Source organism: Lolium rigidum, chromosome 3 (assembly GCF_022539505.1).
Source record: "Lolium rigidum isolate FL_2022 chromosome 3, APGP_CSIRO_Lrig_0.1, whole genome shotgun sequence".
NCBI lineage: Eukaryota > Viridiplantae > Streptophyta > Magnoliopsida > Poales > Poaceae > Lolium > Lolium rigidum.
In genome coordinates, this window is record NC_061510.1 from 66,169,639 (window position 1) to 66,187,096 (window position 17,458).

Consider the following 17,458-nt stretch of genomic DNA (forward strand, 5'->3'; position numbering starts at 1 on the left):
CTATTGTCTTTTCCTTCTTTATACGTTTTCTTCTCAACCTGTAAGTCTCAAAACCATGGGTGCCCATCCTCACTTTCTACTGAAGATTTCAACTGCAACTAGCGTTAGCATTCCTGCCCCTCTGTGTTGCAAGCCTCGTCAACCTCGTATCTGAAGATTAGTCCATCAGTTCAATCAAGTGAGCAGTTTAAGCAATTACACTAGTGGGATCATAAGGAAACACATTATCGAAACAAGCTGCGTTTCTAGTCTTCTACAAAGCCCAAATAACTGTTGTAACCACTACTGATACTAATTTTCTCATACTAGTTGGGAATTTAAACACCCAATCAATTATGTCTGAAACTGAAGTAAGATTTGTCTTAATATCGAAGGCACATTGAACAACACTCCACGCATATTGAGCCATAGGACACTGTATAAAGAGATGATCTATAATTTCATTCTCACTACAGAATAATAAATTACCACTACCCTCCCAGCCTCTATGTTTCAGAACATCTCGACAAGATTAAGTGGCTTTGTATATGTACATGGAGGAGTATTTATAGCTTTTATAGATCAAAAAATTAAGCTATAGGTTAGTGCTTAGCATGCAAAATAGTTGGATAGAAGAAAACTTATCACGGGTGCCCATGGACTCTGGTATTAACTTTGTGATGCTCAGTACACATAGGAGTAAATGGCAGAATGTTGCTATTCTTTTGTAGGATCATTTTTCCTGTTGGTAATTTTCCTTGCGTGGTTATGTTGATGTTGAACTTTGTAGGGTCATTGTACTTGGTTGAGTTGGAATAATTTTTAAGTGATTGAAAATAAATAATAATAAAAGGATAAGATTGTGATATAATGCTGCATAGGTAACTAGGCATATCTATTGGCAGTGTTGGTGACAAATCCCTGCACATGATTGTGGGTGAGGTTGAGTTCTCTTGGTGTAAAGAGTATTAATTCCTGTGATGTTATGTTAGTGTTTCAACCAAAGTAACCGGTGGATATGTAGTTTGATAACCGTTTGCAGCTAATGACATGTGATCTGCTCTCTGGTAGCAATATACATTTCAGTGATTGATGTTTTTTTGTTCTGCAAAGTATTTTTCTTACACTGGGTTAATGAGTATTTGTATCTATAGGTATCAGTTTATTTGCATCCACCCCCATCCGTCAGATAAGTCATTGCAGATATGCCGTCATTCTTCTTCCGTAAGTACTGGAGAACTTCAAATCAATTCAAGGCACGATCTCATTTCCTTTGCTCTGTTGCTATCTGACCACCTGATTTTGGGTACCCTTTGCATCTATAGGTCGGAAGTTTTGCGGTAGGCGGCGGCGCCGCTGCCCGAGTGTTTTCAAGAGGAAGCAGAAGGCCAAGGTCCAGATTGACCACCTACCTCAGGTGCACACACAGTTTATTGTAGAATTATAACATTTCAAATGCTCTGCTCACATGCTGCTCTGAAAGAGAACAAGGTATATCCCCGATTACTATAACTTATTTAGTAAGGGGAACAAAGAATATGCCTGCAACAACCGATTAGACTAAATTAAATTACTGTTGTTATGCACTGGTGAAGATTATTAGAGTTATAGCATTTCCTGTGCTCTGTTCGCATGCTGCTCTGAAAGAGCATCAGAACTATAGTACTAAGATCTGATACGGAACCTGCCATACGAGGTAATATTCTACCAGTAGATGGTGGCGGTAGATGGTTGATGGTTTGTCTTATCGGTTCAGAACGATGATCTTCTCAAATATCTGCACAAATCCTTCAACAAACATGACACCCCGTGGGTTCATCTCGTCTGGAGTTACTACACTTTCACGGTGCCTCCACCTTTTGGGTTCCTTCTGGTGGTGCGGCATCTTCAAGCCGTGCGGCTGATTCAGGCAATTAGCTTTCTGCCTGATTGCTCTTCTGGGGCGACAGATGGACGAATGTGGGAATCAAATTCACCAGCCCTTGGACCTCTACCACCTTCCCGTCTCAGGTTCTATTATGAGTTCCATGAGCTCAGACAGCTGCTTCGTCAGCAGCATCCAAACAATGCAGGCATTGATTTCTGGACTACTCATGGGGCCCCTATTTCTCTGCCACCAAAATCTACAAAATTTCCCTCACCACGTTCAAAGTCCAACCCACTCATCTCTGATTTTGAAATCTAAATACACAGCCCAGCTTAATGCATTTGGTTGGCTCCTTTTGGATGATAGGCTTAACACAAAAGGCATACTCCAAAGGCACAACATGCAGATCAATTCGACGAACTGCATACTATGCAACTCTGATGAGCTTAACACTTCCGATCTTCTATTCTGGAGTTGCAATTTCAGCCCAGTTTGTCGGGCTACCATTGGTATGGTTCTTCTCAATATCGAATGGTGGCTAATCTGTTTCTTCAGGCTGGATCGAGTTTTGTATGGTCCTTCTCACTAATCCAGTGGTGGTTAATCTGTGTCTTCAGGCTGGATCGAGTTTCAGTTAACCTTTCCTTATGGTCACCTTCATTGTTGTCACTTGGAAACATCTGGTAGCAGAGGGATGTGAAGGTTTTAGACAACGTCGACCCTACTCTACCATCTTGATCTTTTCTCTTTCAAAGTGATATTTTCCTCCTCTGCTTTAGAACAAAAGACGAGCTTGTGGCCCATCTCAAGACAGCACAAAAGGTGGTGATCAACAGTCTCTTAGTAGTCCAGCAAATATCCTTAAGCGTGAGCCAACCAAAGAGTCTATGTCAGTTTGATCCGAATCTGAATCTACTAACATGGGCATGGGAAGGAGAACATAATTTTCTTGCAGTGGTCTATTTTTTTTTTTTTTGCTTTAAACTCTTAATTTTGGAATGCTTAGTCTTATTGCTTTAAATTTTTCTATCGTAATATCAACTGATTTGTTGTTGTAAAATAACAAAATTTCAGGAATTAGTGGAGATGGTGGTCTCATTTTTGCCAATGAAGGATGCCGCAAGAACTAGTGTACTGTCGAGTAAATGGAGACAAGGATGGGCAAGCTACCCCAGGTTAACACTAAACTCCGAAACAATGCTTGGCATCACTGGGAAGGTTAACTATGTTAGCGAGGAGGAACAAAACAAATACAAGATGAAATTTATCGAGAATGTTCATGCTGTTATGCGACAACACCAGGGTTTTGGAGTGGATGAGCTTCTGTTGGAGTTCGGACTCAGTGACAGGGATGCACATCATATTGATAACTGGGTTGTCCTTGCTGCCTCCATGAGAATGAAACGGCTTGTCATTGATTTGAGTGGGCCGTCACTGGAATGCAAGATTGTCCCAGAGAAATATGCCTTGCCTTTGCAGCTTCTAGATGACATCGGCACAATAAAGCATCTCCGCAATCTTCAACTAAGTAATCTCTCTTTGAAGCCGTTGGGTGATTTCGGAGGGTTCGTGAACCTTACAATGCTTGAGCTGCAACTTGTGGATGTCACGGAGGGTGATCTCGAATCATTGCTTTGCAAATGCCCTGCTCTCGAGCGATTAGCACTTAACACGTGTGGACCTTTCATGTCCTTGCGGATTGGCCATGAGCTAAGCAAGCTGGAGCATTTGTGTCTTGGCGATGCTACCCTGGTGGAGAAATTACAGATTGAGGCCATGAACCTGAGGACAATTTCACACAATTACAACGTCGGAGAAATAGTCGTTAGAAAAGATTCTCAAATCAGCGAGGTCACAGCTGACATGTATATCCCACCAAGGACCCAACTAGGCAATGGTTATAAAGATACACTGCAATACATGTTCACCGGCCTTCCCAGTGCTTTGCCCTGTGTACAGAAGGTCTCCTTGAATATCTGGGAGGACATACAGGTTTGTTCAAACGATGTAGTGCTTTTTTTAAAATCTTCTGCCGTTGTAGGGTGGTATTGCGTTTCAGCTTGGCAAGCTGCATGCCTTGTTGCAACCAATGATTTCATATTGCATTTCATTTTGACTAACTGCATGCTCATTTTGACTTTGAGCAGACATTGGAGGTACCGAATTGTGCGAGCAGATTCATGCACCTGAGGCATCTGGCCTTGAGCATGTACCTAAGTTTGAATTGGAAATTTGATATCCTCCGTCTTGTTCTTTTGCTACAAGCTGCCCCATTTCTGGAACATTTTGAGCTAAATGTAAGTTTTATGCCGTTGCATATTGGCATGTTAAGATTTTTTCTTGTTAACCACACAAGTCTGTAATTCCTCCACATATATGCTTATTGTTTGTGCGTATACCATTCATTCACCTAGGAGAGTTGGAGATAACGTTTGCTGTTGTCATTGTTTCAGATTGATCAACTCTTGTTGCCTCTATATGACGAAGACGAAGATGAGATACCATCCCTTCCTGGATGGCCACATGATCACCTCAAGATAGCTTCATTTCGAGGGTTTGTAGCCAACAACGACTTGATCGCGTTGGCCATATATGTTCTGCACAATGCTAAATCACTCAAGCTAATGAACGTACAAACAGCACATAGAGGCGACTGGTTAGTCGCGGAAGAGCTTCTTCGCGGAGAGGACCTGCGCAATGTGCTGATTATTTTGTAACCGGCAGTAGGCGACTATTTTGTAACCGGCAGTAGGTGACGTGTTCTTGTAAAGAGTATACTACTTACATTCTAGAAGGGGTGTTACATGATTAGACTTTCTTGCTGAAGCTTTGGTTGGTTGATTTGCCGAGCGATGCTAGGTAATTCCACGAAATGGCTAAAGACTGGCCAGAAGCAGAGGACTCTAGGAAATAAGTCAGGTGCTAGCGACGCTGGGAGCTGCAGCACCGCCACCGACGCCACCAGGAAGGACTAGGAGCTTGGCCCCCAGGTCTTCTCAGGTTTTTGTCATTAACCGGGTTCTACAAGTCCAGAAAAAGAAGAACTGTTTAAGATCTTCATTGATCAAGAACTTCGTGCTGATATTCGACTGCCCTTTTATAACTTGTAATAATCCGTTGTTAACATGTTAAACTTGGGAGCCAAATATATAGCGCCTTGTTAGTGTCAGCCTGTAAGGTACTAAGCACCTTGGGAGTATATATCATGCAGTGGCATCTGTCTGGTACCGATCAGAACACATTAGCTTCCTTGAACTCGCCACGGCCAGAGTTATCAATCCATCTGTTTCTAATCTGTCAGGAGTGGCTGCATGCAGGTGTGCTGTAAATATTAACTGTTTGAAGTAGGATTATCTAGGCGTAGTATAGTAAAGCTGGAGCAAAGAGGTAAGCAGAGGACACGGTAAGCACTACTCGGTCGCCAATAGGCAACCAGCCAAGCTTCGCTCGTGGTTGTCGGTGAGGCGACGAGCCCAATGATCGGCAAAGCTCGCTCCCTGTGTGCGGCATCCAGCAACTTCTTACCAGAGGACAGCATGCAAGTAAGCTGCCAATAAACACGAATTGAATTGAACGATGCAGTACTGCACTACAAGTATATATGAAACAGTTCGCACCAGATTTCATTTCAGGAGGAGCCTGCCTGGTTTGCTGGTAAAAGCAACCATTTTTTTGCATTTCCCCGGCGCAGCAAAGCACCAAGAACGCCGCGGCGTTTCCAAGCGCGAGCGCCGTTCCCCGAGTTGATCAATAATAGCGGCCAGGCCAGGCTGCCACCACCGGGAAAATAGCAGCGGCAGGCCGAAGCAAAACAAAGAGGGGCTCACCTTTCTCTCTCTTTTTTCCCTAACGGCCAAAGGTTTCTCGCAAACCCGGCCAATCCGAGGTTTCCCGTTTCGGCCAGACCCACCCAAGATCGCCAATGGCGACGTCGTTCGACCGCTGGGAGAAGGACCCCTTCTTCCTCGCCGCCGAGGAGGTCCAGGAATCCGCCGACCGGTACGCACTTTACCGTTTCCTTTTTGTCTTGATCGATCTGCGCTATGTGCCCGTTCCGGCTCTTATGGATCTCGTTTTTGTTGGGGCGCATTCCCGCAGGATGGAATCGGTGTACAAGATATGGGTGCAGGAGAGGAGCGGGGCCGGTGGCCCGGAGGCGGCAGCGGCCCTCCGCGGAGAGGTCAGCGCCGTCGAGCTTCGCCGCGAGCTGCACACCGCGCTCGGCACCGCCAAGTGGCAGGTGAATTTGTCTGCTCTGTTTCTCTCTCTCGTCTCCTATCGTCCATTCCTCCAGCCGTGGATTGCTCCAGCGCCTATATTGCCATACGCTGGCTCTTCTTCTGGGTTGTTGGATTTGTTCTTTTATTATCAAGGTGAATTGGTCGATGCTGTCTAAATCGGTGTGTTGCATGGATAGTTAGATTTCTTAACAACAAGAACGGTTCCCTTGCTTAGGAACGAGTTTTTTTGTGTGCTAGTATCAACTGCTTGGCATAGGCATATTTTTTGACTATTGATAAACCATTTATTCATTACGAGTGGTCTAAAACATATAGTACCTGAATTCATTTCTTCCGCTTACCAGTCATTACACAGAAATACTGCTAAGAGTCGCATTTGTGTATATGTGGGTGTGATTAAGATGATACAAGTTTCTGTATGCCGTGAACTAAAATTGTCCCCAAGATGTGCTACTTCCAGTTTCAGAACAAAAACTTAAAGACTGCTGGTAGAACCATCTTCAATTCGAAAGCTAACCGCTGTGGTTATTTGTGCTTGTAGCTTGATGAGTTAGAGCGTGCAATCAGATCAAACGACGAGGTTGTCTCGGCTGGAAAGGATACACGAGCGCGGCATAGTAACTTTGTTTCGGCAATCGGCTATCGCATATTAGAGGTTGAGAACAACTTGAAAGAGTCTAATGTGTCAGAGGGGAAGGGCAGACTGAGCTGGATTCAGTTGGATGACAGTGAACGGGATGACCTTGCGGCTTTCTTGCTTGCAAGCCCTCTTCAGCAGCGGGATAAAGTTGTCACAATCCCATCTGCTGGCGATATTCAAGTGGGCAACAATTCGGCAAGGGTGAGAAAAAATATTTCAGCCGACAGCTCCAATGATTCATCTGGCTCTGCGGAGTTAAGCTCAGCGAGAGCAATAGAAGATGCACACCGTGGGCACAGAAGGTCAGTAAGTGCCAATGCTGATATTGGATTGTCAACTATGTCATTTCCAAATGAACGAGAGGGCGCTGCTCAACAATCGTCTAATGGCCCACAATTGCTGAATATTGTGAAGAAGTGTGCATTGACGAGTGCCCTGAAACCTAATCCTGCAATTAAGTACAAGAAAGGAGCTGTCAGGTGGGCACGCGCTGACAAACAGGATGTTGAAGAGGCAATCCCTCTCAGAAGCTCTCAGTTTGATCAGGTAAAGGGATCTTACATTTTTACTTGAATGATGATCCATTTCTTGAATATGATTCAGCTGGAAGCTTTATTATATATCCTTATGTTACCATTCTTCGTTGTAGGGCTTAGATGGGTACTCTGAAAGAAGCAAGAGTTGCTTAAATACATGCATTGTGGTTACATGCAATAAGAAACTTTATGATTGGCTGGGAGCACTGCGCAGGAAACTTCGCGGATCACAGTATCAAGTTCGATATGGGCGTCCTGTTCAATTGATTGTGTTCATACTTGCTGTTCTCATAATATGTAAGTTCTCAGAAACTCAATTCGGCTCCCGGGTGCGTATGATCCCTCTATCATAAAAACATATTTCCAAGTGTTAAAAAATTTTGACAAAAAAATTTACATGTACACCTCCATAATATATGTCTATTCATCAAGTTTCACGAAAAAATGATATTTTTTGTAGTCTAAGCGAAAAAGAGAAAATTTATCTTGTGACAAGTCTTTGTTTCAGCACCGAATTTTGTCTTTTTTACACACGCCACATGACATGTCGATTTTTCATGAAACGACTTTGTGAGCGCGTAGCACATGAAGATGTACGTGCGAATTTTTTATTTCAATTTTTTTGACACTTTAAAATGTGTCTAACATGTATTTCAAAATAAAGGGAGCATATGCTCCCATGTGCCAAAACATCACTCCCGTGTTCTCTCATTTTGTGTGTTCTTTTACTTATTTGGTTTGTTTTATTGTCTAGTCAAGCAAAAAGAAAGAATGGCTAAAAATGTCAGTTATAGCATAAATCTATATATATTAGGCAATATGCGTGCTATGCAAAATCATGAAACTTAACTATTACACCCTAAGTTTGTTTACTATTCAACATTCCACCACACATCACAATAGCAGTATAATGTTTACTTTGTTCAAGGTTGGTTATGGAGTTTTTTCTTCCGTGTTCAACCAGAGTTGTGATGAGTAGGAAACTTGCAGTTCATATTGTGATGACTTGATCCTGTGGTAGATGAATCTTGAGTAGGGTTGCCACTCAATATTCAATATTGTACACTCATACGTTGTGTTTTCTTCTACTTCATTTTCAGTTGTGTGTGTATTCAAGACAATATGGTGAAAATTATTCATGAGCTGATGATTGGGTTAGAGACTCGCCGCTCACCAGACCAGCAACTTAGAAGGGGCCATATATTGCTCACCAGACCAGCAGCTTAGAAGGGACCATACATTTCATGTCATTATGACTTGGTGAACAGGAGCTTGAGGCGTGCACATATGGAAAACATGGCAGACCGTTTCTGGTTATCCAGGTTCCAATGAATGAAGAATGGCTGAATCGGAGCAATTCACCTTGCCACGTCTTTGGGTCAACAGGGCTTCACCATGGGATATGCAGTAATGGTGTTTGCTTATGATGTTCCTAGTATCAGTTGACCTCTGCGTAATGGTATGCTCTGTGATCATGCCGGATTGAAGGTGCAGCTAGCAATAGGAAATTCGACCATGGGCTGTGATTACGCAATTGCCTATGGGGGCTTAGTTAGGAAATTGAGAGGGATGTTAGTTTTCTCTGTGAGTTTTGTACTGAACCAGTTGGTTCTTGATACCGCAGCGTTCGGTTAAGTGATATGTGAGATGCTAGAATAATTCTACCGGAATCTTCTTGAACTGTAATAATGCATGGATAACAGAGGTAGAAGCTCATTTCTCCTTTTTGTTCGGCTGTTTAATTTAGAACCTGAAATTTAGCTGTTCCATGTGCTATCAGTCTTTTGTCGATTTCACAACGTTGCATAGTTGAGAAATCTTACCACGCATGCATATATTTTATACTGTTGTACGGGTATCTCTAGCTCTTGCTTAGCCCATCTCATCCGTTCTGCTGTTGTTAAGAAATTAGTTTGCCCCTTGTTAATTGCATAAGTCAGTATCTCTTGCTACTTTGTTAAGATGCTACAATCAGGAGCAGTTCTCACTTTTGTTTTCCATATTTTATCTAAACCGTGCCATGCATTGAAATTGCATTTTTTTTTCTCTGGAAACGGACTCAGCTAAAGTCCTGTACGACTTCCTTCCACGCCTAGCTAATCTTTTCCTGAGTCTATGTTTTAAAAGAAGTATACGGACACGTGTAGAAATTACACAATCTTGTAGTTATAAGACGTGACAGATAGTGGCGAAGCATGCAGCGACTGAAAGACTGGCCGGTCTGCAAAATAGACCTAAACAACATATACATAGTGGCCTTTTTTACCGGTGGGCCAGAATAATACCAACAAAACCCAAATGAAATGGTGGGCCACGACCCAGATTGGTCCACCTGCAGCGCCGCCCCTGGTGACAGACGTGTCATAAATTTACTTTTACACACGTGTATTGTTGTACTTAACACTTCTTATCTTTAATTCTTAAACGTAAAGATTAATTTTTTTTATGCATATGTGGATTAACTCGGGGTCTCAAAAACACTCTTATTTTGCTTTTAGTATATAATAGATAGGTAGGTTGTTCAAAAATAATAGTATATAATAGATAGGAGATACGAGAAATGTGATATCTTGATCTAGGAAATTCGTAATGTAGTGAAACCAATTTTGCTAGAAAGAAGACGACAAGAGCTACCTCCACACAAGGTGAAAACATGGAAATGAGTGGATTATGATTTTCTATAAATTTAGAGGTACAACCTCTCAATACGGTAAACCGGGAAAATCATCCAACTCGAACACGCAACATGAGATGCATCCGGTATCCGTTTTCGATGAGTTAGAGCTTTTCATGAGAATGAACATAAGCTCTAAAATATCTCATGGATAAGAACCAATCAACAACCAAGAAATACGATGTAATGCATGCAAGGTTTGAGCTCTATTCCATGTTGCGACCAACTATCCTACTGAGCACACACCTTGACCTTGCGCATTCCGCTTGAGCCGGTAAGCTCTGTTTTCATCCCTCTTCAACATTGTACATTCCACTATCTTCATCCCACTTCTTCAACATACACGCCACTTTTTTCATCCCTCTTCAACACCATCTTCATCCCTCTTCATCTTCTACACCGTCTTCATCCGTCTTCTACATTGCACTTGATCTTCTTCATCTTGAAACCTTGAGACCAACATATGGTTCAAGCATTGCATATGGACACAATCTAAGAGAGAACCTTAATACAACCATTATTAGTTTATAGGAATTATCATCAATTACCAAAATCATACATGGGACCTCCATGTCCTTTCAACGCCCCAATAATTCTCACTAAGAAGAATACCCATGTTGCGGCAATTCCACCCAGAAGGTAATGGGTTACTCCTACATCATGTTGTTGTATAATGCTCAAGACTCTGGGTGTGGTATCATCAATCATGTACAGTTGATGCTGCTACTCGCTCTGTAGCATGTTGCTACCCGCGATATTTGGCGACCGGAGCACGGGAAAGAGCATTTTTTCGATAAAGAACGCTTTATTTTTTAGTTTAATATTACACCTGGCACTCTGTATAACTAGGATAGACACTTACGCACTTAACCGGAAAGAGAACTTACATGCATTCCAGCTTACCGCCTAGATTGGCAACCTCCAGAGTTTCAAAAAACTACAGAAGCGTATCAACCTTACCTTGGGTTCTTATATAGCTACACTGATATAATCTAGTTAAAAATGTTCAATTCAAAACACAAAACCTGGGAAGAGCACGAAAAAGACAAATTCTCTATCGAATATCTTCATTATTCTCTTTGCAGGATATTGTGGACATCCTAATTTTTTGTCCGTCAAGTTGTGGATGGTTTGAAATTTTATGGCATGGTTGATGTGGAGTGTGATTATGTCATGATTTTTTTTCCAGATGTTTTCATAGCAAGGATGTGTTTATTTGTACTCACTGCGCCTCAATTTTTCATTGATGTGGCAAGGGGGCTTGACCTCTCTAACGGAAAGATCCAAGCTTTGTTTGCATCCGCATCCAATCTGCATGCAAATTACTCCTACTCAACAAGTGAGAGTTCATACACTCCGAGCCAATCTGTCTGTTTGTAAGTGCAAAATGAGATATTTGGCCCAGTTAAGTTAGGATGGATCCTGAGTTGGGTAACTTCTGTGTTCATATTCATATGTACATCGAGTGTCTTCCTTCTGTCGAACCCAAGTAACCGGTTCAGACAAGGAGAACCCAAGTAATCAACCAATAGCTAGCAAAATCCTAGGAGTTCGATCGGTGTAAGTATTTAATTCTTCAGTTCACCTGCATATTAACCGTCATTCTCCAGTTCACATGCATATTAGACTTATAAGTATTTAATTTAGGCAGTATGTCCTACTCTTAAGTGGTGATAGTCTTAAATCTGTTAAGACTAGTCATAGTGAGGAATAATATAGAGTAATAACATACACATGTTACACGCTATGTTACTACTCTCTCCAAACCGGATTAATGGCAAATTACCTGAAGCACTAGGACCAAGGCATGCTATGATTGGCTCGAAATTACTCCACTAATCGTTCCGTTGATTAAGACTACCCACAATGGTAGTATCATAAGTAGTATCATGCATTCCATGCATGCAAAATGCTGATGTGGCAGTGCAATTAAGGATGAGAGAGAGGGTACTAGTATCATAGGTAGGTACTAGTATCATAATACATACTACTAGAAAAATTAATGCCAAGTAAATCTTGTACATATATTTGCATTGAGATTCTACAAAACAATTAATACATAGAGACTATGATACTAGTATATGATACCATGCATTGTGGAGATAGTAACATGTAGTAGTATCATACGCATGATACTTCTATATGATACTATGCATTGTGACTAGTCTAAATTAAATACAGGAACCGAACCATCTCCACGAGGCCCACGTGCGATCCCTGCATGCTAAACCATCGAGGTAAGAGACTCGTCAATTCACATCGCATGCGTGACTCATACCACATGCAACCAGTTGGAGACTCATACCACGCACGCTCCACTTAATTGCTGCAGTTAATTACCGAATTTTCCTAATTAAATGGTTGATCTTCAAATCCAAAATTTTCCCATTAATCCGGTATGGAGGGGTACCTCTATAGTGGATAGTAACATATGTGTGGTATCATGCAAAGTCATATTTATTAGGTTGTAGACTCAGCTTGTATTGAGAAGTGTGATGTTATAGTAACATATAATTAGTTACCAACTCAGTATTTTTCTTTATTTATTATCATGTCATGTCACCAAAGTATCTTGAACGTGTGATACTACTTACTCATTGCTGTTCTTTTTATATGTACGTTTTGGTGATTATGATTTCATTTGTTCATTGTAAGGTATGAAAAATATTATTAGGTTTGAAAATTGTAATATAAGACAAACTAATGGTCAATTGACAATGTCGAATTGTCGGGGGGAAGACCCCGGGTAGGGCAATGGACGCGGAGCAGCCGGCTTGAGATTTGCCGGCATGCGGCAAAGGCCAGCTGAGGAGCAGCCGGCTGGAGCCGTGGCCGGCTGCCTCGGAAGCCGGCTGGCTCTAAGTCCTAGTCGGCCTGGCTACGGCCGTCTGCGCTGTGGCTGGGCCGGCTTCTACAAGCCATATCCGACTGGGGTTTACACCCTAGACCGACTCGAGGCTGGCGAGTCTTGCATGAGAAGGAACTGGGTAGGTGGTCCGGGTTCACAGGTCCACGCTGACCTCATCTCCCGTAAAGCACGGGGCACTGTGGAGCAATAGTGCCACGCGCCGGACAGGCCATCATGGCGTACGTCGGTCCATACCAGCTACAGGGCATGATGGCGACAGAGACACCTCCTCTCCATACCACTGACTCAGGCAGTCGGATGGGACAGGCCATGAGGCCTCAACGGCTTCTGACGTCAACGCCTCGGGAAGGAGCGGAAGCCGAAGCCGGCCAAGCCGGCCAGTAGATCATAGGGACTTCTATGTAATGTGCCAGCGCCTATATAAGCTGCACTACCCCCTCTCGTGCAGGGGATCGATCATTCTCACTTCATTCTAGTCTTAGCGCTGCCCTGTGAGAGAGACCTTCGTCTACCTTAGCCTCCCGGGGCAAGCCGGATACAGCTCAAGGAGCACCATTGTACCGTGTGATCACCATATACACTCATAGCGAGGAGTAGAGGTGTTACCTCCACAGGAGGGCCTCGAACCTGGGTACGTCGACCGTGTCACTCGTCCCCATACCCGCATCCGGATACCGCCGTGAGACCATCTAGGAACCACCTTCTTTAGCCATCCTATGGCATATGCCATGACGATACCACGACATTTGGCGCCCACCGTGGGGCCTTCAGCGTCCTCGGCCGGTGTCTTCATCCGGACGGGCCTCACCATCACCACCGGCGAGCGAGTCGCTCGAGGCTTGATCCGGAGATTCGGCTCCTCGACCGCGCCGCCGACAACGCTGGCTGCTTCGCCGACCGGCCCTTCCCAGCCGGCGGCAACGTCATCTCCTTTGGCGGCCACGACGTCTACGTCGCCACCGTCGCACCGCTGCGCTACCCGCGGCAGGTGCTGCGCTGCACAAGCCCTCCTCCAGGAGCCGGCGCCAGCAGCGTTCCCGCCAGCCCCTGCGTCGAAGTCATGACGGCTGGCGAGGAGCTCCCCACCAAGTCCACTCGCGTTCGAGGCCCCAACCTGGAGCGCAACGTCGACCCCCACGCATCCGGCTCGGGCCCAAAGGAGCCCCCGCCACCATCCCGGCTGGACGAAGTCCGGGCAAAGCTGAGCTCTCCGCTCACCGCAGGCGGCGACGCCACCGCCGTCGAGGCGGATCTGGAGGCGCATCGCCAGCTCCTCCTCAAGCAGGCTGACGAGCTGGCCACCGCCAAGCGCCAGCTGGAAATCACCCGGCGCGAGTACGAGCGCGCCCACGGCTTCACGCTAGGCGGCAACAACCCCAGCCGAGCCGGCATGAATCGCCGGAGAGGAGGCGGCCTCGGCGCCGAGATCGACCGCGATGGCGCGGAAACGCCGGATCCATCCATGGAGCTACCCATCTACAACACCCCCGACAAGAACATCCTCACAGCCGAAGCCGCTGCGGAAGAACTGGGCCTCCTCGAGGGAGAAGAGCTGCGCCGCCAGACGAAGCGGGTGGCTGATCTGTGTCGGGCGGCAGCCGAACAGACAAAGGACCCCAGGTACAATGCTCCTAGAGCTCCTCACGTTCGCGCTGCTGCAGGCAACAACAAGGACGTCCCCAGGGACACGGCCGAGTCCTCTTCGCCAGGACCAAGCCGGCGCAAAGACTCCCGCGTCACCCACGCAGGTTCAAGCCGGACAAGCCGGCTGGATAGCGGCCGCAGCCGGCCACCACCAAGCCGGAACCAGGAGCATGACTCCGAGTAGGCGGCGACAAGGCGCCAGCACCGGCCGGCTCCAGAGCCAGCCGGCACTCGCCAGCCGGCACGTTCCCGGCTGGGCCCCCGCATCGAGCCCACCGACGCCAGAGACTGCCTTGACCGGCTGGTCGAATCCCACATCGCGAAGGAAGAGGGGCCAGCTGGCCCAAAGTGCTTCGGCCCCCGCATCGCCAACGAGCCCATGATCGACGGCTTCCAGCTCCCACGTGACACCCCCAAGTACGACGGCACCGCCAAGCCGGAGGACTGGCTGCTGGACTACTCCACCGCAGTCGGCATCGCCATGGGCAACAAGCGCTGGGCGGTGCGATACTCCCCCTGATGCTAATCGGCTCCGCCCGCACCTGGCTCAACAACCTGCCAGCCGGCAGCATCAACGGCTGGCTTGATTTTGAGGAAGCCTTCATCAGCAACTTCACCGGCACCTACCGCCGGCCGGGTCACCCCAGCAGCTAGAGATGTGCAAGCAGGGCCCGGACGAGACGGATCGCGCGTACCTAACGCGCTGGTGCGAGATGTGCACCTCCTGCGAGGGCGTGCACGAGATCCAGGCCATCAGCTTCTTCATGGGCGGCTGCCGGCCCAACACCATGCTGTGGCACAAGCTGCGCCGCAGCGAGCCCAAGACCATGGCCTCCCTCATGGCCATCGCCGACAAGTACGCGTTGGCTAAAGAAGCCGGCAAGGCGCCGGCTGAGGCATCGCCGGCTCCGTCCAGGCGGGACCACCACAAGTCGGCTCAGAACAAGCCGGCAGAGGGCGCCTCTCATGGCAGCCGGCGGGACAACTACCGCGGCAAGCGGCACAGCGACCAGCCGGACCGCCGGTATGGTTCTGCCCATGTGGCAGCCGTGTCGGACCACGCGGCTGGCGGCAGCCGGCGCCAGAAGCAAGACCGGCCCTGGAAGCCGAAGTTCACCTTTGAGCAAATGCTCGACTCGCCGTGCAAGTACCACAGCGGCAAGAACCCCTCCAACCACACCACCCGCGACTGCCACTTCATGAAGCGGCTGACAAGCGGCGAACCTCTCCCGCCTCCACCCCCGTCCCCTCCAGCCGGCGGGCCGGGTGGCCAAGGCGACGCAGAGAACGCCAACCTCGAGCACCACGAGGCTAACCAAGTGCACCATGGCCGATACCTGGCCGAAGATGCCACCTACATCATCTTCACCTCCGAGCCCGAGGACAAGACGAGCCAGCAGAGCCGTTCCCTCGAGGTCAACGCGGTCATACCGCCGGTCCCCCGAGCACTCAAACCGGTCGCAGCAGGCCATCACTTTTGATCGCCGCGACATACCGGCTGTCCTTCCGAAGCCGGGCAGCTACGCCATGGTCCTTGACCCCACCATTGGCACAACCCGGCGCAGCGTGCGCTTCTCACGCGTCCTCATCGATGGGGGCAGCAGCATCAACATCCTCTACCGCGACACCGCCCGCAAGCTAGGCATCCAAGAAGCCGAGTTGCGTCCCACCCCCACCGTCTTCCATGGCATCGTGCTGGGCCACTGCTGCCAGCCGATTGGCCGGATTACGCTAGAGGTGATGTTCGGGAAGCCGGATCACTTCTGCACCGAAAGGATCGAGTTCGAGGTGGTGGACCTCGTCAGTCCCTACCACGCGCTCCTAGGCAGGCTGGCCCTGACCAAGTTCATGGTGGTGCCCCATTATGGGTACCTGAAGATGAAGCTGCCTGGCCCTAAAGGGGTCATCACCATAGCCGGCGACTATCGCCGCTCCATGGACTGCGCCACGCAGAGCTCCAAGATGGCCCAGACGCTGGTCATCGCCACCGAGAAGCAGCTCATCCACGACGCCGTCGCCTTGGCCAAGGCCGCGCATACGGACATGCCGGCTGCAGGCAACCCGGCTGGGACGAATCACTTCCAGCCGGCCAACAACACCAAGAAGATCCTGCTGGACCCGGCGCAGCCGGACAAGTACGTCACCATCGGTGCCGGCTTGAACAGCAAATAGGAAAGCGAGCTCACCAGCTTCCTCCGTGAGAATCGGGACATCTTCGCATGGACTCCAAGAGACATGCCGGGTGTGCCGAGGGAGTTGGCTGAGCACCACCTCCACGTCCGGCCTGAAGCCAAGCCGGTGAAGCAGCCTCTCGTGCGCTTCGCCGAAGAAAGAAGGAAGGCCATCGGTGAAGAAATCGCCCGGCCGCCGGCAGCCGGCTTCATCATGGAAGTGCCGCACCCGGACCGGTTGGCGAACCCGGTCCTGGTCCTGAAGAAGAACGGCTCCTGGCGCATGTGTATCGACTACACCAGCCTGAACAAGGCGTTCCTGGAGGACCCCTTCCCCCTGCCGCGCATAGATCAAGTCATAGACTCGATTGCCGGCTGTGAACTGTTGTCTTTTTTAGACGCCTATTCAGGCTACCACCAGATTCCTTTGAATCCGGATGATCAAATAAAGACTTCGTTCAGTACCCCGTATGGGGCTTATTGCTACACGACTATGCCGTTCGGCTTGAAAAATGCAGGCGCCACCTACCAAAGGTGCATGCAAAAATGCTTGTAGGATCAAATCGGCAGAAACGTTCACGCATACGTGGACGACGTCGTTGTAAAGACCAAGGAGATGACTACCCTCCTTGATGACCTGAGAGAAACCTTCACCAATCTGCGAAGATTCCGGATGAAGCTCAACCCGGCCAAGTGCACGTTCGGCGTGCCACCGGCCAACTCCTTGGCTACCTCGTCTCTCAGCGAGGGATCGAAGCCAAACCGGAGAAGATCAGTGCCCTGGAGAAGATGGAACCGCCGCAGTGCCTCAAGGACGTCCGGAAGTTCACCGGTTGC

At 47.6% G+C, this 17,458-nt stretch overlaps 2 protein-coding genes across 2 annotated transcripts; both read left to right on the forward strand.

Moving 5' to 3' along the window:
• The first annotated feature begins 1,060 nt into the window (after positions 1–1,060).
• On the forward strand, positions 1,061–4,985 carry LOC124696536 (F-box/FBD/LRR-repeat protein At4g26340-like). The gene is made up of 5 exons (XM_047229251.1): positions 1,061–1,203; positions 1,305–1,396; positions 2,921–3,838; positions 3,994–4,143; positions 4,300–4,985. The coding sequence occupies exons 1-5, from the start codon at positions 1,185–1,187 to the stop codon at positions 4,561–4,563; spliced, it is 1,443 nt and encodes a 480-aa protein (XP_047085207.1). The 5' UTR covers positions 1,061–1,184; the 3' UTR covers positions 4,564–4,985.
• Positions 4,986–5,752: 767 nt separating this feature from the next.
• Positions 5,753–8,409, forward strand: LOC124698472. The gene is made up of 5 exons (XM_047230956.1): positions 5,753–5,845; positions 5,945–6,086; positions 6,629–7,273; positions 7,377–7,560; positions 8,364–8,409. Exons 1-5 carry the CDS (start codon positions 5,769–5,771, stop codon positions 8,390–8,392), a joined length of 1,077 nt encoding a protein of 358 aa, XP_047086912.1. The 5' UTR covers positions 5,753–5,768; the 3' UTR covers positions 8,393–8,409.
• Positions 8,410–17,458: the final 9,049 nt, after the last annotated feature.

Coding starts and splice junctions, on each gene's coding strand:
- LOC124698472 (XM_047230956.1), top strand. CDS start 5,769: ATGGCGACGTCGTTCGACCGCTGGGAGAAGGACCCCTTCTTCCTCGCC. Junction 6,087..6,628: donor TCGGCACCGCCAAGTGGCAG/GTGAATTTGTCT, acceptor TTGTGCTTGTAG/CTTGATGAGTTAGAGCGTGC. Junction 7,561..8,363: donor ACTTGCTGTTCTCATAATAT/GTAAGTTCTCAG, acceptor CTTCATTTTCAG/TTGTGTGTGTATTCAAGACA.
- LOC124696536 (XM_047229251.1), top strand. Junction 1,397..2,920: donor AGATTGACCACCTACCTCAG/GTGCACACACAG, acceptor ACAAAATTTCAG/GAATTAGTGGAGATGGTGGT. Junction 4,144..4,299: donor TGGAACATTTTGAGCTAAAT/GTAAGTTTTATG, acceptor TCATTGTTTCAG/ATTGATCAACTCTTGTTGCC.